At 48.8% G+C, this 27,236-nt stretch overlaps 1 protein-coding gene across 1 annotated transcript in view; it reads left to right on the top strand.

Annotated features, from left to right (window-relative positions):
• Positions 1-23,417, top strand: part of LOC131215508 (mucin-5AC) — a 46,820-nt gene extending 23,403 nt beyond the window's left edge. Inside the window, exons 2-5 of the mRNA XM_058209899.1 lie at positions 16,938-19,436; positions 19,510-19,706; positions 22,075-22,483; positions 22,555-23,417. Coding sequence (XP_058065882.1) covers positions 16,938-19,436; positions 19,510-19,706; positions 22,075-22,483; positions 22,555-22,874 — 3,425 coding nt within the window. The 3' untranslated portion in view covers positions 22,875-23,417. The remainder of the gene's footprint in view (positions 1-16,937; positions 19,437-19,509; positions 19,707-22,074; positions 22,484-22,554) is intronic.
• Positions 23,418-27,236: the final 3,819 nt, after the last annotated feature.

The raw sequence follows: 27,236 nt of genomic DNA on the forward strand, positions 1-27,236 counted from the left end.
ATCTCCTAGGTCGGGTTGGACGTCGCACTAGCGCCCACTGCGTTGCATCATCAGCAGTGGTCGCGGACGCATAATTATCGCTAGGCCCTGCTTCCAGTTGCCGGGTTTTTTTTTTCTTCGATGCCCACCAGCAATTCGCGCCATCCGTAATAATGTACGGTACCGCGCGATAAACAACCGTTTGACCCGCAGCGGATTCGTTTCAGGGCGGCCAAATGGTGTCGTGAGAGGCAGAGAGAAAGATTCCAATCACTCTGCTAGGCGTGTTGTTGATTGAAATTATCGTTTTCATCGGATGTGTGTGGCCGCGGGTCGGGTTCGTGATTCACATTTTGTGCCGCAGCCCCGCAGAGCGATGTGCTCACCGTTTGGCCGGTGGCCCGGACTCATTAACGTGCATTACGAGGTATTTCGTTGTTTTTTTTTTTTTTTTGTTCGAGGTGCGATAATAATCGTTTTCGTTCCCTTTGGGTTTGGTCACATTTTCGTAACCGAGCACGGCCCCAAAAGAAAGTGAGTTCAACGGTAAAGGTTGAAGTTTTGATGAACCGTTTAATGGGCGAACTCATTCGGGCTGACCTTTCTAATGAAGCGGAACTAAAGTACTCTTTCATGTTGAGGTGAATCTTTTTTCCAAAACTCTTTTATAAAAGTTTGAGGAATTTATTGAAAAGGAATAGAAAGTTAAAGCTAACAAAGCTACCATCTGGGTACGAGGTCTGTTAAAAAATGAGCCGGAATTTTATGTTTCTTCAAAAATATTTCTGGAAATCTATTTCAACCCCGTCAGATAATTTACAATTGTACCAACGTTTTCTTTCCATTCCCCAAAGCACTTCACCAAATCTGTTTTTTGTGATCTTGTTCAGCTGCTCCTTCTATGCCGTATTTATCGCCCCTATCGTCTTCCTTGCGTTGGTAGCGCCTTCCTTTAAAACAAAAGTAACAGTGGGCCCGATCTGGGGAATACGTTTGCTGTATCCTCATTAATGTGTTATTTTAACGCTACAAAAATATCAAAAATCAAATACACGCAACCCGCGGTTTCCAGTCAGTTATCAACACTAAAGTAAAAGAAGTGGCGCTTCGGTCCCTGATCGTTGTAGTGCCTTGATCCATGGCCATCACCAAGTCAAGATTATGCCGTGCCGTGATGTGGCGTATTTGTCAAGCAACCATCAGACCACCGGTGTCAGGGTCAGCATCTTCGAGAGGGTATCGTCTTCATTCTTGACACCACACCGCCTTACCCGAAGCCACACCTTCCACGCCTTGTTGCCTCGGCGGCAACAATCAGGCCCGACCCGCACAGAACGGACGCAAACAGAACGCGATCTCTTTACTTCTCGTGATCCTCGCGAGGGTGCACTTCACCGATCGCACGACAGCGAAGGGAGGACGGCCACAATTAGCATAGCATTGCAGCGCCAGTATCCAGGGATGACGAGATAATTTTCGCCAACGTGCAAGGCGTAGGTCGGAGCACGTCAGACCGTGGCCGAGGAGAAATTCGAGTAAATGATTTATGAAGTGTGCGACGAAGGTTAAGCATCGTCGCGTGTGTGACATCCGGACCGCGGCAACATTCCTTTTATGGCGCCCTGGGACAGGAGTGCGCTGAATCCCTTCAGCCTCGCAGATGAAGCTGAAAACTTCTGAACATTTTGTTAAATTTTGAGAGCAATTTCCTGCAAGCTCCTGCCGATCGACTCGGAGCGCTAGTCGAATCCGTTTCGAGGATGCAACGCAGTGGAATCGCTGAGGCAACCACTCAATTGAATATTGATGGTCACGAACCAGTGAAGGCGATGACATGGATAGATAGCTGCGCAGCAAATGGTTCGACCCGAGGCAAACCAAGGAGCGCGATCGTGAGCTCACCGGTACCATATTCGACGTTATCAATTCTAAGCCAGGCGCGAGGCGAGGATGGTTCAATAAATCCCATCGGACCGTGTCAGGTTGCGTTCTTGGCGCACGTGTTTACAGCTGAAGTTGAAGTGCGCAGAAACGCGGTTCGAATCAAAACAAGGATCACTGTTTTTTAGGGCTTTTCGGCAGCCACATCGCCAATGTGTCAGTTGCAGGTCACCGTGCGCAGTGTTGACGCAGTGTCTGATTCCCACTCTCGAGAGAGAGGACGAGTTACGCAAGGGCACCCTAGTCTAGCGGAACGTAAACAACTCTCCACACAATCGATCGCAAGGTACTCCCCGACTAAAGAAACTAAAGATCATCGAATTTTTTGCAGTCATCTGCCATCTTCCCAGGATCGGTTCACGAGAGCGCAAACAACGGCTGGGTACGGATCATTCGATTGGCAGGCTTATAAGCCAGTGAAAGTCCAAACACCGGTGTCTCACCCTGTGAAACGACCCGGTCAGCTAAGCCGAAGTTCACGAGTGGCTTCCGTCGCCGGAGGCCGGTGAGCCCCACCAACCGACGAATTGGAACCGTTTTGAAACCCGTCCCGAGACGTGACTTGGATGGGCTTGGAAGAGGAGAGGAGTTCGGCTCTAACGTAACGGCTCCAACAATGGTAGCCTAATTACGTCGTCGTTGATCCAAGACACACCGGTCAGCCGGTTGGTTGGGCCATCTTGGGCCTCCGAAGTGACAAGCACCCGACCAAGCGACCGGACCAAAAAAAAAAAACCAAACAACCCGAGACAAAGCTCAGATGAGTTATGACAGACCACAGGCTTCACTGAGACAACCGGCGCATTGCGTGGCCTGATAGGCCGCTGGCGTTTGAGCGCTTGCCAATCGATTGGTCAGTTGCTGGTGCAATAGAACGAAAGTAATAGTGGCCCCCAAGTCGCTCCGATCACCGAGAAGCGAGTTCTGGGAAGGCAACCCATGTGCCTTTTGCGCCCATACACGATCCTGCGCGTGTGCATAAATATGTACGGCGCTCCACGACCCGATTGTTCCCGGTGGAACAATGGTCCCGTGGCACGGATTGATGGTTCTTCGGCTCGTTTGGACGGCGCCGATCATCTGGATCACGAGTGTCGGCGCAAAGAGTGCGCGCGAAATGAAATTATGGGACACGAATATGGAAATTGGAGATTCGAACGAAAGAGCATAAATGAAATTTGAATTAGTTATGCCACGCAAAACAACGAGGGGTGCGATCGTTTGTAAGTGTAACGCGCGGCAACTTGCGTGCCAGTTAACGGTTCCGTTTATGAAACAAAACGAACCCATTTCCCGGGGGAAGGGGCCTAAAGATCGTCCACGATCGTGAAGATCGGTCGGGGTCTTTCTCTTTCGGCATTTAAGCTGCAAGGGTTTCAACCCCTTTCGGAGTGCCGCCAGCCGATTGTGGGGCATGCAAATGCAAATGTTCCCTTGATTGTGTTCCGCACACTCATCGTTCGCTCATTGTGCCTGATTTGTTGTGCTTTCTGCGCGATAATTGCGTCGCTGATTATTTAATGGCGGTGCCTGGAGAGCTTGGTGCTTCTTCCGAACCTCGCTTATGCCATTATTGAGATGACTATTAAGTTTTTTTATGTGTTGTGTGTTTGAAAACATAATTACCGAGAGCGGGCGATTTGTACTACAAACACACTTTTGTAACACTTTCCGGGGCCTTTCGCTGAACTTTATGCAAGCCCCATCGGAGGTAAAAGTTCCCCCCCGGGGGACTACACGAAACCGGATTTAGCTCGCTCAACGATGGCCAGGAGCGTTTCACATGCACCAGAGCCAGCAGATGAGATGAGGCACCATCCGTAAGCGGCAACATCGTGCACCTTTGGGAGAAAGTAACCTTTAGCCTTAAGTGGGCCCGCCGCTCTGTCTTCTCCAAATTCGTTGCCTTGTCCGCTGCACATGGTGTGTCATGGCACCGGAGCGGGAGCCCGACGTCGTTGGTTTGTCGTTACTTCTGGTGTCTTTCGAAGCGCAGGAAAAAAGACACCACTCACGACATCGTGCGCACGTCACGAACGACGGAGTTCGAGCACCCGAGGTTCGGGAGTTTGGTGTTTTCACTTTCATTTCGGCGCTGATTCCTCGTCGACGCTTCCCAATTGTGTTACGTAATCGAAGATACTGTTTCAAAGTGCGCCCACCAGCGGGGGCCCCTAAAATGTGTCCCGACATTAGGAGTCGGTGCTAGAGCGTCGGTGAAATTGATCGACCAAAAGATAAAAAAGGGCTCCGTGACATTTGCTGCGTTGGACGTCGGAAGAAAGGGCGTCGTAATGCGCTTGATGTGGTCTTCGTTTTGCAATTCACGAGCTTTCGGTAAAAAAAAATCCACTTTCTACGGAGCAATCGGAGCAATCGAGCTGCACGGTCTGAGTGGATCCAGCGCACATTAACAGGAGTCAGATCGCGCTCTGGCATGTTGGCGATGGGATGATGAGTACCGAGGATCGCCACCATAACACCACGCCGTATTTCCGGTTGCAGGCGCGTCTTCCGTCCAGCGGATCGTAAATTGGTCTCCTCTGCTACACATCGATCGCCAACCGTTCCGGGACCGGAAGTGCCACCACACCGTTTTTTTTCTTCACGCTGTCGCTGGTTTCCATTTGTCATACCGTGGGAGAAAGTTCGGTGGGCTGCCGGCGCTCCGCTGAACCAGTTGTTGGTGAAATCTGGTCCGCCCGAAACCAAATGCCGTATCCGCATCGGCCGGCATTGAAAGCAGAGAAAGGCAAAAAAGGCATCAAGCATCGAGCATCGGTAAACATCGCAGTTAAACCGCGATCGGCCAAATCAATCGGTCCCGCGCCAACAAATGGTTGGAAAAATGGCCCGCGCTTTTTTGTGCTTCCATTGATTGGCGTCCGAAGCGTGGCGAGTTGTTTGCGCATTGACTGCTTTTTGCTTCCCGTGCTTATCGATGGTTTTTTGTGGGATTCCTTTTCGCGGATTACCGGAGGCCGCTGGCCACTTTGTGCCTTTTCGCGGGCGAACAAAAACCAATCCCCGGAGAGTGTGGCCCAGAAGCCGATGATGATAGGTGATGGTGATTTATTGTTTACCCCCCCCGAAAAAGGCACTGGAGTTGGAGCGCGAGCGATCTATAATTTCGATAAAACCTCATTAATGACGGTCATTATTCGGTGTGGTCGTGATGCATCGTCGTTGGATGTTTTCTTCGAACCAAACATCGAATGCAGAAAGGAACATTCAATCAGCCGGTGCGAGATGTGAAAACTGGAGTTTCCTTGCGCCGTCGCTCTCTCTCGCGCGCGCTGAGAAAGGTTTCAAATTTGTGGTCCATCAATCGTGTGCTCGCACGTCGGCTAAGGTCAGCCTCAAGGTGGCTTAATGAAATTAGTATAATTTTTCGGCTGAGTAGTGTAGAACCGCAGAGTGGCCGTGGCGGACGAACCGGACCGTCGGTTGGATCAATAATTGCGTGTGGATGCAATCGAATGTTTACTATATTTCTACGGTTCGTAGTTTACCGCGGCGTTGCAGTTCCCGGTGTGGGAATTCGTGTGCGAACGCTTTACACGCATCGGAAGCAATTTGCTCCCTTTCGGTTTGCGCCGGCGATGATTAGCATAATTATGCGAACTGACCGTAATTTGTGTGTTGCCCCCAAATCTATGATTACACTGTTTCGGCAGGTGTACCAGAGGTTGTGCTACTGTGGCCGAAACGTATAGAGAATTCGCTTATAACTCGAGCAATCTTTCTTTATTCTTCTAAATCTATGCCAACATCTTTTTAACAATCCCTATTCCTTGCTATTAAATTATGTCTACAGTTCTTTCAATTTTCAAAATGGGACGAAGAATTCTTTTTTTGGAGTAGCTTTCAAGACACTCTTCGTTTCGGTTCCTATCTCAACTATTGACTGTAAAAGGTGTCAACGGAGCGGCCTCTTGAGTTTAGCGAATGACTAGAAGTCAGACGTACACAGAGGTTGCGAAACGACATGTGTCGATTTTTTGAAGAAAGAATCACGAAACGATCACGAAAAAGTAATGCAAAATGTGATGATATTGGAAAGAATTCAAAATCCACCAAACAACGATAGTTAAAGCTATCCTTAATTTGTTTCTCGTAGGTTTTCGGTCACAGTAGTGTTTGGGCTTTTGTTTGGTCTCGTGCAGGCAAACACGGTTTAGTTTTATGTGAATATTCCACGGAGCTATTGGATTGTTAAATAGCTGTTTGATGAAGAACACATAAGACTGTGTCCGCAAAAGTCCAGATAGGAAGAAGTGAATGAAAATAGTTCATCTGGAGCACTCGCAGTGCCCGGGCATAGACATACCGTTAAACAGTAACAGTAACGAGCATTCCTTCGACGAACCGAGCCTTCGCCGGGTGTCAGGAAAACTCGTGGGAAAAGTTGTCAGATCGATGCCGTTCCGCTCGACGTGCACGACAAACGCGGCCCAGCGCGGCATCTCCTGGTCCAGTTGGCCCATGGGAAGTGTAATGTGTAATAATGTGGCACCGACAGGGTAGCAGCATACGTATGCTGCCGAGCGATGATGAACTAACTGCATCGAAGTTTAGCGCGCAAACATCTGTTCCCGCGCGCGCTCGGGCCATCGGATATGGTCGCAGTGTGGTACGGCGAGTTCCCTCGGCATAACCGAAAGGTTGCGGTCCACGACCGGCGAAAGATGCAAACTTCGAGACCCGCGTACGGAGCCCAGCACAGGGCTGATCGTGGGCCGACGTGCAGAAAGCGGGCCCGAGAGAACCCCCTACGGAAAACGCAGAAAACGGTATGGGAAAATTTAATTTACCACCAAAGACTGTGTTTATTCAGCACGGGACGCTGCAGCCCGGCTGGCGTTGGGTTTCGTTCGGCCAACGATCGGTAACGAGCCGCGGACTCGGTGCAGATGTCCAAGACGGAGGACGCAGAGATGGATGGGCCCTAGCCCGGTGCATAGATTGGTGAATTAATATACAGCACACACACTCGATTGACGATGCTAGCGATGGGCGATCGGCTTACGTAACGGACTTCTTGGGCAACCCGGTCCGGGGCGAAGCGAAATTAGAGGGCACCTCATGCGGCGAGCGGGTCAAAGGGCTCGACGATCACGAATGAATTTTGCGACGCGAACGCGGACGGACCCGATCGAGGTGTCGTCTTGCGTCCTACTCGATTGCGCAAGGTGTGCGCAAGCTCACTCTTAGAATTCTTCTCTGAAACTCAGCCTGCCACTTGTTTTTTTCACTTTGGCGCTCTGTGAGACCCGTTCAGTTTTAAGGTCTGTTTGGAAATTTATGTTTACGATGCAAATAATTAATATTGCCTTAAAAAATTAAAAAAAATACGGTGCAAAACTAACAAAAAATCGAAATCAATAATTCCAAAATTCATAAATTTAAGAATTAATAAGAGACGAGAGCTCGCAAACAAAGTCCAAATTTCAAACAATTTCAATTTTTTTTAGAACAAAGAAAGCCGATTGGTTTATTTTATGCGTAGCTCATCTAAGAGATAACAGAATGCATTTCTCGCCTCCTAATGTTATTGTAAATATTTTATTGTAAAAACGTTGGATGCGACCAACTAAACTGTATTTTGTTGATGCAAATACGGCTCTATTTGTTCAAAAGGTCTGACTTGAAAAAGGATTTTGAAGCTATTTTAATAATCAGCGATAATGGTTTTTTAAACACCGAAATAATACTCCGAAAGTCAAATGTATTCCAATGAAATGCGCACTTTGAACGTATATGTAGATTGCAAAAGCACACGGGGATGTTGAAAGAAGCAACTAACCTTCTTCTTCGCTGGGCTAATTTGCAAACATCCCATCGCATGACATTGACCGCTGAAACCGAGGCCCCGTTCGTTTGCCGAACCGCTACAGCGGATGCCGAATTGGCTAACTTTCTTTCGGTGGCCTGATTCCGCACGGAAATGCCTTCATCCGGCAAGAAGCTCCCCCTCGGTAAGGCACACCAAGGCGGGTAAAGTAAAGCACGAAAGCGCCATGACGCCACGCCAGCGGCCTCGCACACTGACCTACTGATCCTGATCGTTCTGAGCTGTGTGAGCTTCGTATCGATTTTCGCATCGTTCGTTCGTGTTCCGAATTTGATGTAGAAACTCCGAACCGGTTTCGGGATCCTCGATTAAGCTCAAGCGCTAAGGCACAGAGCACGGGGATCGGCAATTCATTTTACTTTCCATTTGCCACCGGGTGACATTCGAAACCCCGGGGGGTTGATGGAATAATTTAAATGTCTTTCAAATAATGCCCCTTGAAAACGGCGAGGCCCCCGCGAGTTCACGGATGCTCCTGGAGCTCATGTGTCTATTTTGCCATTTTAATAATAATATTTTAATTCGCGGACATGTCAGAATATTTTATTAAAAACCGTATTGGTACCTGATCGCTCCGTTGAACGTGCCGGACGTCGAGCCTCGAGGCTGAAGCTCTTTCGTCATTTCCCGTCGCGACCGCCGCGCGGTGCATTAATGCAACAGTGCAAACACAATAATAGGTGTGAAATCATTACCACCCAAATGCAACTTCCTCCCGTGCAGCGATACTCCACGGAGATTATCTTCTCAACGATCGCATGCAACGTGGCCCCCCGTGACGGCTGCTTACGGGCATACGTGTCGTTCCGAGACCCCGACGGGGTCTTGGCTCTCCGTCACTCAACCGCCGCTCGATCATTTCCTTCTTTAACGCCGTAATTTGTTGCTAAATTTTTAAACACCGCCTTGAGCCGGCTTGCCACTTTCAGGCATAAATTGTAAAACGCCGTGACTTCCTTGCCGATATGTAATCAAAAAGCGATGCTAATGACGCCGTACCGCCCATTAACGGACGTCTCAGCCGGTCGGCGAGATAGCTTCAACGCTTCAACTTTTATATAATTCAAATAGAGTTAAAACATGATTCTTTTTACTGTGAAAGAAAATCGTACCAAATAATTGTTTAATTCGAATTTTTATGCTAAATGCAAATTTTTCAACATATACTTCTTTTTCCCTTGGTTGATGCGGAAATTCCGCTTATCGCTTGAACCTCGCCGACCCGCTTCGACTCGCGATTCGACGACGTAAGTGTTTTGCGTCGTTCGGTTTTCTACATTTGGCGATAATCTTATCACGTCCGAAATCAGCGATGAGTGTTCCTGCGCTGCGCAAAGAGGAAATATTTTATCTCTATTTCTCATCAGCAAACCGAGGCACCAGCGTGAATCGTGCGTCACGATCTCTCGCCACCGTATCCGACGGCTTAGCGTGGCCACAGTCCGCTATTTTGCGTTTGCCAACCCGAATCGAAACCCACATCGATCGGATTAGTTCGTAAAATCGTTAAACGCGTGCACCTCGCGGAACGCGGATCGGCGAAAGGGAAGCACATAAATCTAATTTATAGGACACTGTGCGTGATCCTATTTTTTTCGCTCTTCAACCACCTTCAACCAGAGGCTTTTGAGTCATCTCAAAATAACCACAAAAAAAGAGCATAACACCGTGACCCTCGAGCACGCGGATCGAGCACCGAAATCAGATCAATCCCCAGGTTGTACCGACTGTTTGATGTGACCTTTCGAAAACGGCTAAGGGGCCGAAAAATGCCTCCGTTGCCTCCGTGTGGACCTGGACCGAGATTCGGACCGTGCCTAGCGAGAAGGGCTTTCGTCACCGACGCCAATAAAACCACTCGAAACTGACCCACGCGTGGAGCTAGCCGGTTCTTCATAACTCCGGCCCGCAGATCGTTTAATTGATTTAGGCAGCCCAGGGACGCGCCATCGTGCCATCGATCGAATGCGCGCCGGATATTGGGTAGCTGGTGACGAGTTGGAGCAGGTTTTTGCGATATGCTGTTAAGTGAGTTAACTTCTCCGTGAGTAGTTTTGCCAGACGCGATTTTAATAGATAATTGAAAAAAAATGCCAAATATTGCAATTAATTTTATTTTCTCTTTATCAAAGTGAAAATCGAATTATGGTACAAAATAATGCGCAGTATGGTTACATTCACGCAGTACAACATAATGAACAAATGTTTTCCAATTTTAAAGGCTTGATTCAAATCCAGATTTGTGTTGAATGTGACTGGCGAATTAAGCTACAGATTTTAAACCTTTGTGCGGCTTTTTTAAATTTATGAGTAACGCAGTCTTTTGGGCACAAATGGGGTGAACCTGCGAAGTGCACAAGTTCTGAGTTTAAGATTCTTGTACTTGGTCATCGCAAGGATCTGTTTTTCAATGTATTGATCAGGATCAGGTAAAAGCAGTTTTAGGATTTTTGTATTTGGCGTAATTTTGCTTCATTTTTAACTTTTAAAGCCATTCAAGAATAAATAAATTAATTGCTTAAGCTAAGCTGCACACGAAAGGAGTTCCGTAAATAAACCGAAGCATTATACACACGACACAAGAAGCAAGTGTTTAGTCTCTGTCCACTCCACACAGGATTCAACTTCATCATTCCATACAGTGTCCAGCTTTTCCAACTCGAAAGGCATGAACTTACAACAATTGGTAGTAATAATTGAGCGATTGAGAAAATGTCGTGTTATTTCTTCTAATCATCGCCATGGATAAATATTTTCTGAAAGCCAACAAGTCAATCTATTCATTTCTCCTTTTATTGGGTAGACCAAGACTGCTTGCCCAATCAACAAGTTTTGACACTCGTCTTTACGTCTTTCGACTCTTTAGTGCTTTGTTTTGCAAGAACATTTGGACTCTTTTGCAGAAGGTAACAATAAACCTAAGACTTTGTGAATTAAACTCTAGAAGCTTTATCCAGAAAATATTATGCATTTTGTTCCGTTGGATAGTTGCGTCGGAATAAGTACTGGGCAAAAGCCCACTACTGGCACCAATTGTTTATGACACTCCGATCCCAGCTTTATCTGCTCCATTGGTTTCTGGATTAAAGCTCACCCCTTCATTATGCTCCATTTGCCAGTCGAACGAAGTAAGCTCCTCCGACCAGCATCCCAGCCGAGGGCACCCGATCTAAGCTCCCAAATTGTTTGCTCGCTATTGGTTCGCGGTTCGTCTGTTTATCTTTCCAAACACTTCGCTTGGGCTCTCAAGCCTCCGCTTGGCCAACAAGAAAGTGACAACTGCCACAACAACACTCGTTTCTGTGGCTGTGGTTTGCGTAACGTAATTTATGCTAATGTGAACGGGCGGAGAAAGAAACGGCAAACGGCTCGCGAGGATCGGTTTGCGGTGTCAATAGAGTTCCAAAAAGTGCAGCCTTTCGTTCTGGTTGCGCCAGCTGGGGGCACCCATCGAGAGAGGTCGCCGGTGTGTTGATGATGTCGTAACATCTTACGATGATAACTGACATTACCTGCAACAGCTCGCGCGGTACCTCCAGCATGTCATTCGGAAGAAGGAAGCCCGAAGCACAATCGAACCAGCCAGCCAACATCGGCCGGTGACAGTCGACCGGGGGCTACGGGGCTCGTAAATTGAGGAAATGAGCCGGGCCCGCAACAGGGTGTGGCAGTGGTGCCGGCCTCCCCCATTCCGTGCGATCGCGCGCCCATGGGCATGGTGAGCATAAATTTTGCAGCGAGCATGTGCAGCGGCAGGCGGACCGTGCTTCCTGTCTAATTACGATGTTAGCGGCCCAGGGAGCCGAGGCACAATACTGGAAGTGGCGCGGGCGCTCGATGCCGACACACAAACACACAAACACATGCACACAGAATGCACAATGCCGAAGGAAGAAGAAATAGAAAAGCAACCACAGTTGGGCCGGGTAAACAACGGCACAACCGAAAGCGATGCAGGGAACCGATTGCGCATAGAACGCCGTAATGCAATGCCGCAGCAGCAGCAGTGTGCAATGTGCATCCGCTGCCCCCTCCCCCCCACGCCCGATCCACCCCCGATGCATGAGGGGGTGGTGCTGGGCATTGTGTTTGCGAATCGCAAGCGCACTATGGGAGATTACGATGCAGTTTCTGCAAGTCGATTGTCGTACGTGGAACCCACCTACTCTCTCGCTTGTGGCAGCCAGGACCGGCCTCTTCGCCGATCATGCGAAGCGCCCCGGTAACCGGCGAAGGCTCCGTACGCACAATTCTGCCATTTCAAGTCGCCCCTTGCCAGCCATTTCTTCCATTCGCTTTATTGTTTGTTTGGCTCATGCCGTGGCTGTGATTAAATAGTGCGGTTCAATAAATGATTTCATTCATTACATTATTTTCATTGAATCGAATCGTTAGTGTAGACGAATCCTTACCTAGGGTTTTCTGAACTTTTGTAATATTTCACTAACAAAGTTTTGGAAAACTCTTATATATTTATTTTATCGTTGGCAACTTAAACATATTTTTTATAAATTTTTGAAAACACTTGTTTCACAAAATATTTTTTTCGATCTGCAGAAAGTAAAATGCTTGAATTGTAGCGAAATACTGAAATTGTTTATGTTGTAATAACGAGTTTGATCAAGAAAAAATCAAACATAATCTTCGCATTTATTTTGATCTTTTGCAACATTTCTAGTTATTTGATTTCGTATAAATTATTATTGATAAACGTTTCAGGCTTAATAAATTGAGGCACTGTTGAAGCATTCTTACAACACGCCCTTCAGGCCTTTAAATCATCAAAAATTTTCCATTAAATGTTGCTGTTTAGCTTTAAAGCAGTAATTCAATCCAATTTTGGTTAATGTATCATTTTTTATAATATTATTTTAAACATTTATCTTCACAGTTTTTAAACATTTCCATATTGCATTCGATGCGATAAATGTAGGTAAAATAGAAAATACGCCCTCGTAAAATCGATGCAAGTTTATTATGATTTTCTATCAACTGCAAGATGATAAAAATGGCTTGGAATGTGTCGTTGTTCGTGAAGATATTAACATTTTATTTTATTAATCTTGATCTGCCAAATGCAATTTCAATTTAAATTCCTTTCTCGGAATCTCTCGGATCTCGGCAAACGGTCACACATTCTTCGGCGTGGTAAAACGAATTAATTTTCTGATTGAACAGCGCGTCCCCGGCGCGTTTCGTTTGCGATGCATCTGCGATCGGTCGCATACGATCATTACGCGGCATTGCGCGGAAGTAACTGAGACACGGCTACTGGTAATGGGTGGACAGCGCTTACTCTGATAGCCAGCGCCAGATGCCAATGTTTACATCACATTGTAACATACTCCCATCTGACCGCGGTCCACTCGGCCGGCCGGAGAAACGCATCGATTGGCTGGCTGGGGCGCAACCCAGGAAGGCCGCCTTTCGACGTGAACGTTTCTATTTGCACATCCACAGGCCGCTTTTGGCCGGCCACCGGGGTGACGATGATAGTCGATGCCCGGGGTGCGCACATTGCGCACTTCTTAGCAGCTCGTGACATCGGCAGCATCGCCGACACGGGAGTGCAACCATTACGTAAAGAAGCAGAAGCACATGTGTATGGGAATGGACCCCTTGCCACGACATGCGCGAAGATCGCCTGGGAAAGCCCGGGGTGCGTGCGAAACGCTTGCGTAACGCACACGCTCACACACGGGGAGGCCGACCGGCGGGCGAAACGAAAGACTTCAACGAGCGTTTGGGCGACAGATTAGGCCGACAGACAGCCGTTCGACGACAAGTAGACCAGGACTCTCGGTTGGACTTTCGCGTGCTCTGGTTCGCAGCACGCAGAAAATCATGTCGGCGACGTTTCGTGCTTTGCGACTTGTTTTTTCTTTATTTACCCATGTACCGCACGCGGTGTCCGATGACAGATCGATGCATTTCTAATGCTGGCGTGAAATGGACCCTCGCCCAGGAGGCAAGGAGTCGGGACAGGAAGTATGGCGACGTCAAGCGGCGACAAAGTGGTTGAATAATTTTTCGAACATTAAAACCATCTCTGTGCTCGTGGCGCAAGGGCCATTTGGCTGTCTGGCTGCCTGAGCCTGGCTGAGTAGTCGTTAAAACCGTACCATCTCGTGCTGGCCGCTTTCAGCGGATTAATGGTGTCCATTTTGCTAGTGATTAATTATCCTCTCAGCGTGTGACAGATTCAGGAAGGGCGCTAGGCGGTCGCACCATAATCGTAACTGTGCCTATGCGGGCTTTTAAAACCATGCCAGCAATTTGGTGTATAAAAGTCTCGTTATTTATACCACGATTGTGTCACTGCACGTAGAAGAACATGAAGCGCACCTTGGCTGCCCTTCTGCCGCCGCGTGACATTGAATTCAAGGCAAACAACGTCATCTCCTGTCACGCGCCCTGCGTCATCTCTGCGCCTGTGGACTGCCTGCGCTTCCGGGGAGCATCTTCATTCAGCGGCCGTACGGCTTGGGCCGGCTGGCGAAGTACCTCGACAACCCGTCCTATCATTTTCCTTTCGAAGTGCATCGAATCTGCATAATCGTTTGTCGGCATGCCTACCGCAATGAGGCAGCGTGCTCAGATCGCTGGCACCTAAGATTGATAAGTCCAACGGCACGAAACAAAGCTCCTGTTCGTTTGATAACCTTGCGCCGTGAGGACGTGATAGGAAACGGTTTTATGAAGCAGATGAGTTGCACTTTTATGTGTACGAGTCTTGAGTAAGTAGTGAGTTTCTGATATCTAGTGGGTTGTATAGTATTATTATTAAACTTGCAATGTATCACACTTTCTTGGAAAATCAACTTGATAAAATGATGTCATGATTGACATAAAATATTCCTAATGGGAAGTTCATAAGAGAAGGAAAACGGTAAAAAGTCACTTATTTCAGTAGAGTACCAAAAATAACATTCAAACTCAAACTGAGCCAAAAATTCAAAATATCTAAAGATCCCAATGAGCATCGATTTGATTTAATACTTTTTTTTTCTGCCAGGACCAAAAGAATGAAAGAAGATTGTGTAACAAGATGGCTCTAACTGTCAATTCAGTCCTCCTCATTATGGTTTTTTGCAACATTACCATGTTTTCATATCATGCAATAGATTTCATAAGGAATAAAAAATAAATTTAGTTTGCAGCTTATGTTTGAAAGAGTTTGAACATATCCACTATTGTGCCTAAAAATAATGTTTGGTGGGCATCATTGGGTTCTGCTATCTACTGAAGAAAAGAGCTCGCAGAATCGTATAAATAAAGGCTCCAAGAAAGTTCAAGGACGCTGAACTTCTACTTTCATAGTTATGAACCTGGTAGTTTATCCACTTCATAGTTTTAGACCCGGTAGTTCATCGTAGTCCTTGTCATGAAATGCACGCGGTTAATATTTCGAATATTATTCTAAATACCATTTTTATATCGTAAATTATTCGACCAATGACCAATCTTGAATTTTTTTCATTTCATTGGCTGTGTTCTCTATTTCTTTATTATAAAAATCCAAACATTTATATCTTGTAGGAGTCGTCTAGTTTGAAGGAACGATCGTGCGTTTATGCTGATATTCTGAGTTTCGAATTGGAGTATAGTGCAGAAGTCAGTCACTACATATACAGTAAATATTTTCTATAAATCTTGTAAGCATTGTTCAAAGTTTTTGGCCAATTTTGTGTCCCAATGCTAGATGCCAAAAGTTGATTTGCTCACATTACATCAGCTATAATAAAGATCTACTCCTATATTTTATCTCCTTTTATCAACGCTTTCGATGTTCCGCAAGGACTCGTTGCGGGGGGATCCTTTCCCATTCCGAAGGGCACATCCGTTCGAGGTTTTTGATAAGTTAAGGTCACGTTTATAAACAGCTACTCGATGGTACTGTGAAGAATAGAACTTGAATACTCGATTGACCAAAACATCCCTGAGTCTTTCCCAGTGGTCCACGGAATTCTCAAAGCTTCTGTACGCCATCATACTAAAGGCCATTTAGTACGGAGCACCCCATCACGACTATGCGGGCTAATCATGAACCTCTTTACGATATTGACCCGCAGACCAATGTTTTAAGCGCAACCCCCCGAAAAAAAGGCATTCCTCAGCCTATCATGCACGCGGCTCGAATGACGGCTTTCAGCGTGAGAAATCGCCGGACCGGAGCAATCATCCTCCGGGGACAATGCTACGAACGGGGTGTTAGAAGTAGAGACGAGCAGTTCGAGCAGACCCCCTCGGCACGGAGCGTGTGCGCAGGTCAGCGTTCACGGTCGCCACAGCGCGGAATGTTCACCCCTGACACTGTTTCGACACCGTGTTATTAGACGATTTCGGCACGATATGTTGTCGGGAGGCGTGATCGTCAGAATGGAATGGATGATTCTTTCCACACGATGATCTGGCCGGCTGAATGGTCGAACAGACAGATAACACTCCGCTTGATTATGCTTTACGCGGGCTTCTGAACCAGTAATTTGTCAGTGGCCGTGCACCGTGCAAAAAGACCCGATTGAGGACTCGGAATGGATGAGGGCCTCCGGAGCAAACAAACACACAACAGCTCGTGAGAAGAATCGACCCCTCGCTGGGGCCCTCGCTTGCTGGCTGGCCCCATCAGTTTCGATTCGTCTCATTTGCAGCGGCGCATAGCGAGGGCGCCAGCCGATCGATAAATCAACTTCTGGGTTTTGGGTTAATTGCTGTCACCTTCGCTCCTTCACAGCCTCGATCCACAATCGGTCCACGATTAGCACCCCACCGGTGGATCGTCTTTCAAGCTGGAAGCTCGCGAGTGGCACGCAAATTATTTTATAACTTCACCCAGCTGGCCGCGCAAATTACGCCATCATCGCGGGGTGAGTTGAGTGACAATTTTTGCACTGCGCCTTGATGATGGCTGGCTGGAAGGAAGTTACCTAATCACACGTCGAGGGGGCGCACGCTCGGCCGGCCGGCGATGATCGATTCGTTTCACTTTAATAGACCGCCGATCGATCGATCGATCATGCGATCCGTGCGGGAGGCGGTACGAATGAAAAATGATTCCTCCCAGCGGGGAATGCAAATCGGGGCCTAGCCAGCTGATTGACCGATCTCTTCCGATCGCTGCGAAAGTCGCTAATGTCTTACTTTTGCCCCTCCCTTCTCGTAGGTACGTCGTCGGGCACCTCGACGACCCCCGGCGGAACGTCAACAGCGGAGACGACGACAATGGGCAAAGCGCGGAGGGTGACGAATCGGGACAACAAGCTGATGTCGGTGTTGCAAGCGCGCCGCACGGCCCTGTCCAGGGATCGACCCTGGCGCAAGGAGTACCCGTCAGACGTCCGACACAGGCGGCCGGCATCATCGGTGCCGGCATCGGACCCGGTGGCCGGCAATCTGGTCGAGGACAGCAGCACGCCCGAGACGGCGAACCTGATCGTGCCGGTCGGGCGTGGTATGGGCGGGCCGGGGCCGGACGAGTTCCTCGACACGGACGAGTCGATCCATGGGATGTACGTGGTGAACCCGCGCACCGGCAAGATCGCCCTGCAGCAGACGGGCGCCAGCATCAAGCTGGCCAAGGAGACGAACAACTTCATCGGGCCAATGCCGGCGTCCGAGACGACGAAACTTTCGTCCGCGGCGCCGGTGAAAGTGGTGACACCGCCGACACCGACACCAACGACGCTCTATTCTGGCCGGGGCGTTGGGGCGGGTTACGGTGAGCTGAGGGGCAAACGGTTGCGCGATCGCAAGACCTTTCCCCAGTCGACGGAGAAATCGGTCGAGGACGGGGATCTCCTGCCGTATCAGTACTTTGGCCAGAAGCTAATCCCGGGGCCGAAGGGTGTGCCGGATGCACGGAATCAGGTGATCAACGCGCGCAGGACGCAGCTGAGTAAGTTGCGACCCGCCGAGGATCCACCGGAGATGGTCATCGAGGTGGGGCCTCCAAAAGCGTCGACGGAGAAGAGCAAGTTCTGGTCCAATCGCTACCAGACCCGCAATGCAGTCGCACTGAATCACTACCTGCGCAGGACGACCACCACAACTTCAACGGGACGGCCACCGGACGTCCACTCGGATGTCCTGGCTAACTCCATGCTAGCGCTCAGCAACCTGTCCGACAGTGAGGCCGAAGACGAGAAGCAAGTGTTCTCACGTAGCGCCAACTTTAGCTCCACACTCAACAAGACTGAACCGGTCTTGACGACGACCACAGTGGCCGAACCGACAACAACGATCAAACTTCCGGTGGCTTCGGAGCTACCGAGCAATCACAAGGCCGAGTCGGACGAGTATCCCGCTCAGGGTCTGTTGTACGGGCCCTCATCCGGTTCATCCGGGTTGGCCGCGGGAATCTCCAAGCTAATCATCAACTACCCGGACGATGCGACGCCAGAAGAACTTTACCGGCCACCGAGTTCCTTTGAAACGCACGCCCAAACCGTGAACCTCCAGGAAGCGACGGAACAGCAGCCACCGCAGACGACGACGGTGGCCGTGGACGAGGAGGACGAAACGGCACGAACGTTGGTCTCGCTGCCGGACATCAATCAGATCTTCCGGAACCTTTCCACACCGACGACGACCGAGATGATGGCCAGCACGACGACCACGACGGCGGGGCCACTTCCGACCACTAGCACCCCGAGTGCTCCTCCAAGATCGCGACTCAACACCCGGGTTTACGTGCCGGTAAGTCGATCCACGACGACCCGATCGACGGTGGGTCCGGTACGTACTACGACTTCAACTACGACCGAACCCCAGCCGGTGCGGGAAGAAACGGAACCACCGACGACCTCCGTGCCGGAATTGAGCGCGAGTCCAATGGCTACGGAAGCGAGTACTTCAACGACCACCGGGCGGTACTCGAGACCAAAACCGACTCCGAAACCCACAACAACGACCTCGACCACGACGAAGGTGGCGGTCTTTACCGGGCTGCGTCCCCATCCGCCGGACTCGGCCGAGAGCAACGAGACGGCCATCGAGACGGCGGCTGGCTTCAATCCGATCCTGTCCCACATCTTCCCAAAGCTGACCCTCGGGGTGAACCCGAGACCACCACCCCAAGAACCGGAGCTTGCCTTCACGTCACCGCCGCCAGCTCCGGACCACAGCTCCGGCACCCGGAAGCCGGCGGTCTCGTTCGATGGGGTGCTCCTGCACCACAACAGCGACGTGGTGATCGAGATGCGCCGCATGAACACGGCCACGTTCGTGCTGGCCGGGCTCGGGATGCTGCCGATCGTTATCATCGTACTGTACGTCATCAAGGCGACGCTGCTCGCCCGAGAGAACAAGGTATCGCACGACCTAGAACGCTACATCCCGGACGGTCAACCACCGATCAGTCCGGTGGTGAGGCTGGAACAATCGGACACTTCGAGCGCGACCGATGAATCCATCATGACGGAACACGACTTTGCCCGGGGGAACCTACGCTTCAAGAGCCTGCTGGGTGAGGGAAACTTCGGGCAGGTGTGGAAAGCCGAGGCGGACGATCTAGCGGGTCACCTCGGCACCACCCGGATCGTGGCGGTCAAAACGGAACGGAGTGACAACGGACACGGTGATCTGAAGGCGGAAGCGGAAATTATGCGCAAGCTCGGATCGCACCCGAACGTGGTGACGCTGCTGGGGGCCTGCCTCGAACAGGGTAAGTGGTGGTGGTGGGGTGTGGGACAAGTTCCGGTCGGAAGTACGCTCATGCACGGTCGCTCTTTTCGCAGAACCACAACTGCTGATCATGGAGTACGCCATGCGAGGACGGCTGCTGTCCCTGCTCCGGGCGGCTCGTGGAGCCGTCAATGGGCTGGCACCGTCCGTGCACAGCAATCGGCCACCGATCATGCCACTGTCACCCCGACGGTTGACCGGGTTCGCCCATGACATCGCCCGGGGGATGGAGTACATCTCGGAGAAGAAGGTACGGAAGGGCGACCGCCGCGGGGGTCTACTACTCTACTTTACGGGGTCGCATTTACGAGGTAAATCCTGGACTTTCGGTTCGGGATATTGCGAAAGTACTGTCCAGAGCACCTGTCTACGAAGAAGCTACGGTTTTTTCCTTGCCAAACAAAGCATCCACACAGGACACTTATCGCTAAAACACGCGCTAGAAAGTTGTACGTTCTGACGAGATGAAAAGGATGCCTGCTTATGGACGACGAAATGGACTTCCTGGGCCAAAATTTTATCTCGCCACGGTACGGGGAGATGTTCCCTTCAAGATCATCAGGTTTTCATCACAAACACAACGATGAACTTAACTATACAAAGAAGAGTGCCTCAAAAAGCGAATTCTATCATTTATTAAGTCACACAAAGATCCGGTTAAGTTTTGGCCTGATTTGGAAAGCTGCCACCATAGCAGGGATGTAGTTCTGTGATACTTTTACAATAAGGTGGATTTGATCGCAATGGATATCAACCCACCAAATGGCCCTTAACTCCGCCCAATCGAAAATTGTTGGGCAATAATCAATAGGAAATCGAAGAAGACTGGAAAGGTGATGAGGGACGCTGCAGAGATGGCGAGAAATTTGGAAAAATTAGCCGCTGTGGTGGACCAACAGATTGTGCAGAAAATGATGGTGCACATTCCAAAGAAAGTACGCGATTTCGTTAGACGACCAACAGAACAAAATTTTTCTGAAAATTTTCTCTCAAAATAAAGTATAAAAAAAATACCTTCATTTCGACACCTTGACATGTTTCCTAAGCCAAATCAACAATTAAACCCCAGCCTAATACAATTGTTCCCGATTCTAAGTGGGACAGGCCTTATTAACGATTTTCACCAGGTTTTAGGAGCTTGTGGTACACCACACCTTTCTGGTCCCATCAGACACACAGGATTGTCTTTTTTTTGCCGAATCAGTCTGGTTTTGTAGTCGAAGTTGATGGCTTTCCCGGACTGACCCATTATTTTTTCGTGGATTCGCAAAATGAATCCACTTTCCATCCCCAATCACGATCTGATGGAGAAATGAGTTCCTTTTGTACCTGGCGAGCAGAATTTCCTATTTGGTTTTTGAGTTTTCCTGTTGTATTTCGTTTAGTTCATGCGGCACCCATTTTCTAATCTTCTGCATCTTCCAAGGTCTTTAAACGTAGAGGTATGACTAATTGGGTTAGCTGATCCACGAGAAAAACACAATGTTATGGTTTCGATTTTACTTTATTATTCAGTATGGCCTTCCTGAACATCAATACACTTGTTCCTAGGAGGCTCCAATTTATGGATTCCATCCCTGAAGTGAAAAATTGGAAAGACTTCAAAATACGCTTCCGCAGCTGTTATGACGTTATCATTTGATGAAAAACGCTATTTATGCTTAATTCTTTTTGAGTTGAAAACAGATGGAAGTCGCTAAGGGCCAAATCCAATCAATACGGTGGATATACTAACAATTCGAACTCTAACTCAAGGATTTTTGTCATTTTCAAAATGTTCTTGTGACACGGTGCATTGTCCTGATGAAAAAGGATTTCATTCTTCTTCAAACTAAGTTCTTTTTTATCTTCATTTTTCCAATTTTCTTTTTCAATTGGTCTAAAATGTTACAACAATAATAAAAATTTATTGTTTTATCAATTTGCAAGCAATTCACTTACAACATTTTCGTCGCATCCAAAAAATCTGATACTAACACCTTTTTGGGCGATTTGTGGATACGAACTCGTTTCGGTGACGAACCCGATTCACACCACGCCTTAGCCTCTTGTTTAGATTCAGGCTCATGGTGATAGATACAAGCCTCTTCTCTAGTGATGGTCGACAACACTCCAAATGTTGACAAGCAAGTTGCACTCGAATGCGTTTTTGTTCCACTTTTTAAGAATGCGGCACACATTTTGCAAACAACTTTCTGAAACCCAATACTGCAGTCAAAATATTGATTATACTGCACATTTCAACTCATAAATGCCCCTTTTTAATCCTCTAACTAAAGATGAAGAGTCCTTGTACACTTTCAGCATTCGTTCATAAATCTCCTTTGATTTTAAACCTCCCAAAAGTAAAAATTTAATCGATGAACGATACTTGTTTTTTTTCCGTTGTAAAAATTACTGCATCACGTTGATAATGAAAGGCTTATAAAAAATTTTTAAGTAACCGCTTGAAATGAACCTGCAAATACGTTCATATGAAGAGTGTACCAACATAACAAAAAAAATTAGACTAGCACCAGCGCCCTCTCTTGTCGAAGCTCCGAACTTAATGAACAGTCTAGTACGTCTAAACCTGATTATTGCGGACTGTCGATCCTAATGAGTTCTTTCCTTCGTAGATCGTTCACCGGGATTTGGCGGCCCGGAACGTGCTTCTGGACCACAACGGTATCTGCAAGATCTGCGACTTTGGTATGTCGGTTGACCTGGAGAAGGCCAAGTCCGGGCACGCTCAGATCCGGCTTCCGAGGCACCCGAACCAGAGCGAGTCGCGGTTCAAGTTTGACCTGACCGCACGATCGTTCGGGATCGGTCGGGCGCAGCACCACGGACACCACCACGACACCCACGGGGGTCGGCACGGGGGCAGCGGGGGCCACAGCGGCCACAGTCACGGGCACGACACCAAGAGCCGGCCGGCGCTCCCGATCCGCTGGATGGCCCCGGAAGCGCTCCAGTACCACATCTTCTCCCGCGAGACCGACGTGTGGGCCTTCGGAATCGTCCTGTGGGAGATCGCCACACTGGGTAAGCGCCACTAATTGGCCCCCCCGTTGCGATGCACTCTCACCGGCCCCGTGTTTCTCTCCTCCCCGCAGGTTGCACTCCGTACCCGAATCTGTCCGGACGGGAGGTGGTACGCAGCGTACCGAACGGCGCCCGGCCGGAAGTGCCCGTCGATTGCCGGGCGGAGCTTTACGACCTGATGCAGCGCACGTGGCGTAAGGATCCCCGGCAACGACCCACCTTCACCGAGGCCCGTACCTGCCTGGCACGGACGCTATGCCAGTGGCAGCTAGAGGATAACGACACCTCGAACACTTCCGAGTACCTCGACGTGAGCGGCTTCAGCGAGGACCTGGAGCAGGGCATGGTGTACTTCAACCGGCGGATATCGGAGTTTGAGTGTGAAATCTAGGCCCACCCGTGGCTGCTGATAATGTACATACTTTAGCGCTCTCTCTCTCTCCCTCTCTCTACTTCCGTTCCGTTTTGCGTTTCGTTGTCATTCAGTCGTCCACCAAATCTTTCACCGCTATGCTCGGTAGCCTTAAAGTAAATCTTGATCGTCCTATGCGACCGCACCGATAGCAGCACCAATTACACACCATCGGAAAGGAAAGAAGAACGCCGCCGAAGGACGGCAGCAACTAGCGCAAGTGATAGCAAAGCAATTAGCGCACCGATCACCGAATCACCCTGGTTTGGGTTTGTGTTTTCTCGCCCCTCATTACTGATCATTGTGTACATTGGGAGCAAAAGTGTAGCATAGACAAAAGCATAGGTGATTCCACAGTAGGACCATAAGTGACCTTCCCCCCTCCCATCCCCCGCTAGCTGTTAGGATTATTTTATTATTATTTTTACATTCGTTTGCGTTGCGTCCGGGGCATCGCGGCGCGTGCCGCAGGGTGCCGCAACAGCCGTTTACAAAACAGAAATAAAAACAAGAATTTTTGATGATTTGAGACAACAGCCTCTGGCGTCTTTTTGTTTTATAACACCCCGAATTACAGGACGTTTACTGCGTAGGGACACGTTGATTGATTAATTAATTAATTAATTACTTAAATATATAGCATTAGGCAAAAAAACAGTACATAGTTTTGGAGTTGACGGAGATAGTACGAGGATTTAATTCATGCGTTTTTCTAGAAAGTAGAACGATTTTGGCCAACTTTGTTATCATGTTAGTTGGTACTTCGTCCTCGCTATAAGATTTCACTTTAAACAAATGTGTTCCTTGAATGTAAAGTCCCGAGTTTTATGAATCTGCTTTGAGTCGCATGGGAAGAGCGTGTCCCTTAGCGAAAACGAATGTCAGAGCAGTTAAAACCGTAACACTTTGCAAAGATCATACCATTTCCTGGTCAAATACAAATGGCGGTTCACTTTGTTTTCTATCAAAGAACACCAAAAAATTTTTTTGAGTGTGAAGTGTCAGCTTGAAAACGAGCATAAATTGAAACTGTATGATCGACAGTTTACGAGATATCAATCGCTACAGCCATCTACTGAGAAAATAATGGATTTCTTTTTCACCAATCTTACATTTTTTGTTGTACGCCCATCGATAGCTTTCTCGTGTCCAGTACCTTGATTTAATTTAACTTTGTATAATCTTAGGTCTATTCAAAACAAACTTCATTTATTGTTTTACGATTATCATTTTATTCTTTTGTTTCTGTAATAACTCCAAAGTAACATCCTTCTGCAGCTTCCTAACTTGCTTAATGTTCCAACTATTGATTTACTTCATTCCAGGCATCATTGCTGCCAGTGTTGCCAGGACGATCCTGAAAGCTTTTAACTAACTTCAGCGATCGCGAGTGAACTTCTCAGATCGCCTTCCGAAAGCTTTACCAACGCCATCTTTGTGGGAGCTTTTTTTCACGAGCAAAGCTCCAGCTGCGTACAGTGTATGACAAAAGTATAAGAACATCGCACCCCTGTTTTGGAAGCGTCCGAGAAAAAATATGTTTCTTATGTTGCAATTAAATAACAACTTAACAAGCAAACAAGGTTAACAACAAGTTCAACAAAGGAAATAACAACTCCCGTTTATCCTGCACTTATATTACATGCAGTGTGCTAAGTGACTTTGGGATCAATTGTCACCAATGTCTGAACAGCTCAAGAATCCAATGTCACCATCTCCAAAGTCAAACAGAATGACGATCGTGTGCCCGTTTGTTTCGATTGCTTTTCTTATCGTTCTCCGATCCGATTTCTTTGATTGTTACATGAACTAAATCAACACTGAATCGGCCATTTTAATCCATGTCTCTGCCCTCGTACTATCATCAGCTTCCCGTTTCGCTCCCGATGTATCAGTTCAGTCCTCCACCGCAACCCGTCACGGTCCGTGGCTCGCCGAAACCCGTTCGATCGGGCGCAGGAAGCACCAGGAAGACCGTCGAGAAAACTGGGTCAATGACCGAGTGAAAAGGAAAAGATTCCAGTTCTCCCGCTAGTCCGCCACCGGGGGCCCTGGGGATATGTAGGTGAGTCGGTCTGTCACTTTTCCTTATTTCACGACGAGCGCAGGGCCTGGGCGTGGGTCTTTCTTTTTCCCCAGTTTTCAACGCCCTTCGATGCGCCCTTCACGCGGTCCTACGCGCAGCACGCCCTTCGGTTTTCAGCCGGTTTTCGGACCTTCGGGTCAAACGATGACGCATCACGCGGTTACAGGGCGGCCCTTGTGTTCGGGAGGCCCCGTTTCGGATCAATAGATGTCCGACACCTTGCCCGGGCTGCCTCGGATTATGATGGGTGGTCTGTGCCGGGATGTGTGCCCGTGTCGGCGTTTGTAATTTGTTTTTTTTCCACTCGACGGAGTGTCGAAAATGTGCGCTTGCCACCGACCACCAACAACCTTGACAGATATATAAATCGTATCGCGATTGGAGATTGTACACAGGCGCCCTGGTTGTCCCCGGGGCGGATTAACACCAGACGAAGCGCCGTGTGGAAACGGCTTCCTTCGCCAAATGTGTCTTACTTTCCACTCAGATTGTGGTTTTGTTTTGATTTCAGTGTTTCGACCCGGCCGGGGTGGGCTTTGCGAAACACCAGATGGGCCCGATTTCGAAGCAAACGCATACGAAAATCCGCTCGGATTGCGTGCGTGGCTGTGGCGACGAAAATGCCAATCGACTTGATTAATTGTCATTCCGCAATTCCGCAATCCGCGTGGTGCTGTGATGTCTGGGGCTTCGGCTGGCAGCGGAGCGTTTTATCACCCGAGCCAGTTACTTTTACACCACAAATTATCTTCGCGTTACTTCACTTCCCGGGAAGCTTTAGCAACTGAAATTTGTAATTCCGTGACCCCTGTTGACTGTTATGTTGTTGGGTGAGCCGGATATGACAGCGTACTGATCATTCCACGTGATGATCGCTTTAAAATCTCTAAATGGTTCAAATATTTCATTCATCATTCATGCCTGAACGACTCTCCCATTACTTTCGATTTCTGGCCAATATTTTCGCATCGGACGAGGCAAATAAAATTCCTGCAAAAATTCATTTAAATTCGCGCTTCTTAGCGCATCGTTCGTATGCGTGCGCAATCCACTAATTGGTGCCGTCAACAAAATAGACGATGGCTTCCCACGCGCAATCAACCGCATGACTTGGTATGCTCGTTTATGTGTCCTCAGCATCGGCTCTCGGTTTGACCGCGATCGTCAGCCTGTTCACCGCTCAAGAGATCTCAAGAGATCAACGTCCAAAATCCGCGCCCGGCAGATGGTTCGTGGACTCAAACACGCCGCCGAAGCAACAATTCCGTCCCGCTCCGTTTGACTCCCGATGTTGACCTAGAAAATGAGTCCAAGAAGTCTCGTCGTCGGATCATCTGCGAGGCAAAACGTGGTGAGAAATATGTTTCGATATTTGCGATGCGCCTGTCGCTGGAAACTAAAGCCGATCGAACACGGATTTCACGGCTCGTGTTGCCGTATCCGATTGCGATCTGTCACCCGGCCCGGCCCCACTGGGTACATTTTAGTTTCGTTACCTCTCTCTAGGTCACGGACGTCGTCATACGGGCATTCCACCCGGCCACCCGGCCATCCGGCTTCCCCGGACCGTTTCAGTGACTTTCTCGCCCGCCACCGGCGAGAGTCGGCGATCGCGGTGAGAAGCGGTGAAATTCTCTCACTCTCGCCGCGGATCGCGGACCGCGGTGAGTGATCGAACGCCGTGCTCGGCGATCGTCAGTCCGTCGCGAGATACCGATCCGAGTGGGCACGCCACAAGCGCCACACGTGCATTCGTTTCACCTGACCCCTGGAGAAGATTGTGCTCGAATCATTCCAAAAGGGTTCGTTTCCTGTTCTGTTTTCATCTAAAAATCGATCGTTCACCGGAAACGATCTACGCCAGCACGTGAAAACGGGGCTACGGGCGTGCTTTAAGTTCAATGTACCAAATGCTGCGCTGCTGTTTACATCTCCACTGGCGCCGTCTGGGAAGTGTCTGAGGCAGGGCCAGTGCGTGAGTGACGGAGCCCAACGGAAGCTCGGGGCCGTGGGGAGTGTACTACAGACCGAAACCGAAAAGTGTGCAAAGTAAACGTCACGCAACGCACCACGGAAGTGATGACGCGCAGTGATCACCGTTTGCGACAATCAGTGGCGTGCCGTCGGGTGGGGCGCCCCTAGGAATGGGGTTAATCAGAGCAAAACTGTGCCAAAATGGGTTGGAACTGTATTTTCCCGAGTTCCGTTTTGCTCGCCCATCGTTTTTTTTTTTCTTCGAGGCGGTGAGCGAAGAC

Source organism: Anopheles bellator, chromosome 1, assembly GCF_943735745.2.
Source record: "Anopheles bellator chromosome 1, idAnoBellAS_SP24_06.2, whole genome shotgun sequence".
In the NCBI taxonomy this organism is placed as follows: Eukaryota; Metazoa; Arthropoda; class Insecta; order Diptera; family Culicidae; genus Anopheles; species Anopheles bellator.